The sequence below is a fragment of the Penaeus monodon genome, chromosome 19 (assembly GCF_015228065.2).
Source record: "Penaeus monodon isolate SGIC_2016 chromosome 19, NSTDA_Pmon_1, whole genome shotgun sequence".
Classification (NCBI taxonomy): domain Eukaryota; kingdom Metazoa; phylum Arthropoda; class Malacostraca; order Decapoda; family Penaeidae; genus Penaeus; species Penaeus monodon.
Genome location: NC_051404.1, coordinates 12,151,139 through 12,152,237, shown reverse-complemented (window position 1 = coordinate 12,152,237; position 1,099 = coordinate 12,151,139). Strand labels below are relative to the sequence as shown.

At 39.5% G+C, this 1,099-nt stretch overlaps 1 protein-coding gene across 1 annotated transcript in view; it reads right to left on the bottom strand.

Annotated features, from left to right (window-relative positions):
- The window catches only part of LOC119585330 (roundabout homolog 1-like), a 189,296-nt gene that overhangs the window by 24,365 nt on the left and 163,832 nt on the right, over window positions 1-1,099 (bottom strand). The window contains exon 13 of the mRNA XM_037934003.1: window positions 49-397. Coding sequence (XP_037789931.1) covers window positions 49-397 — 349 coding nt within the window. The remainder of the gene's footprint in view (window positions 1-48; window positions 398-1,099) is intronic.

Below are 1,099 nucleotides of genomic sequence, written 5' to 3'. Positions count from 1 at the left end.
TTCACAAATACATTATCAAAACAAACAGCATATCATCTCATTCTGTACCATTCAACGTCGGGAGTTTCGATGCCTTGTTGTGGTACCTCCTTATGTACAGCAGAACCACAAACACCAACAAGAGGAAGAACATTGCTCCGCCCACTAACACGATGAACCACGCTTCACGGACCACACCCTCGGATCCAGCATGCCGATTGGCTAAAGGATTGAGCAGGGCTGGGTCTGTCTGAAGTCTAATTGGTTGAGACGATGGCCCCGCCCCCATCTTGGATAGAGCCAATAGGCTGATTGAGTAGGTGTGGCCAGGGATGAGGGGTGCCAGCTGGTAGCTGAATGCAGACGAGTTCACGGTTTTGTTGAGAAAAACAGAACTGTCGTTGACAAGCGTTAGGATCTGAAAAGAGAGAGAGAAAACACATATGATGAAAATATTCCAGTGGATGAAACTTTGATGTCTTACTGCCCACAAATCAACTATGATAACAGTAATGGTAATTGGACTTAATAGTAATTGGACTTGTAGTACTAGTAATTACAATAATAATTTTCTGCATTGATACTAATTACAATCTAACTGATACTGTTCCTATCAATTATGAAAAAAGTAGAAAGGTTTTTAATGAAACGTCAGCTAATCGACCCGACAAATGTTTCGCAACGAGTTGATATAAAGTCATATAAATGTGTTGTTTGCGCCTCTTAGATAAAGATAGAGCCTCAAAAAATGTTAAAAATGATATCAAAATAGAGCTCGAAATAAGCAGGAATAAATAATGCTTGTCGGTCGCAAAAGGCTTTAATAATTCACTGCCAGAATTTATGCGAACATGTTCCATTTTTCAAAAGTCGAAATCCTGTCAGTCACTTTATTACGGGCGATTGGTGTTCATCTCTCCGTTTATTCATTATCACATGCTTCTCTTTTTTTCAAATTCCTCGATAATGGCGTAGTAAACAAATGTGAAACGACGTTCACATATTAGGAAATTTTAACAAACAGCGACGGCTCAGATGTTGCACAATTTCTGCAACATATTCCCTAGTCACTGGCGAAAATGTGCATTGATTTTTATACGTACTGCGGATACTGCTGAAA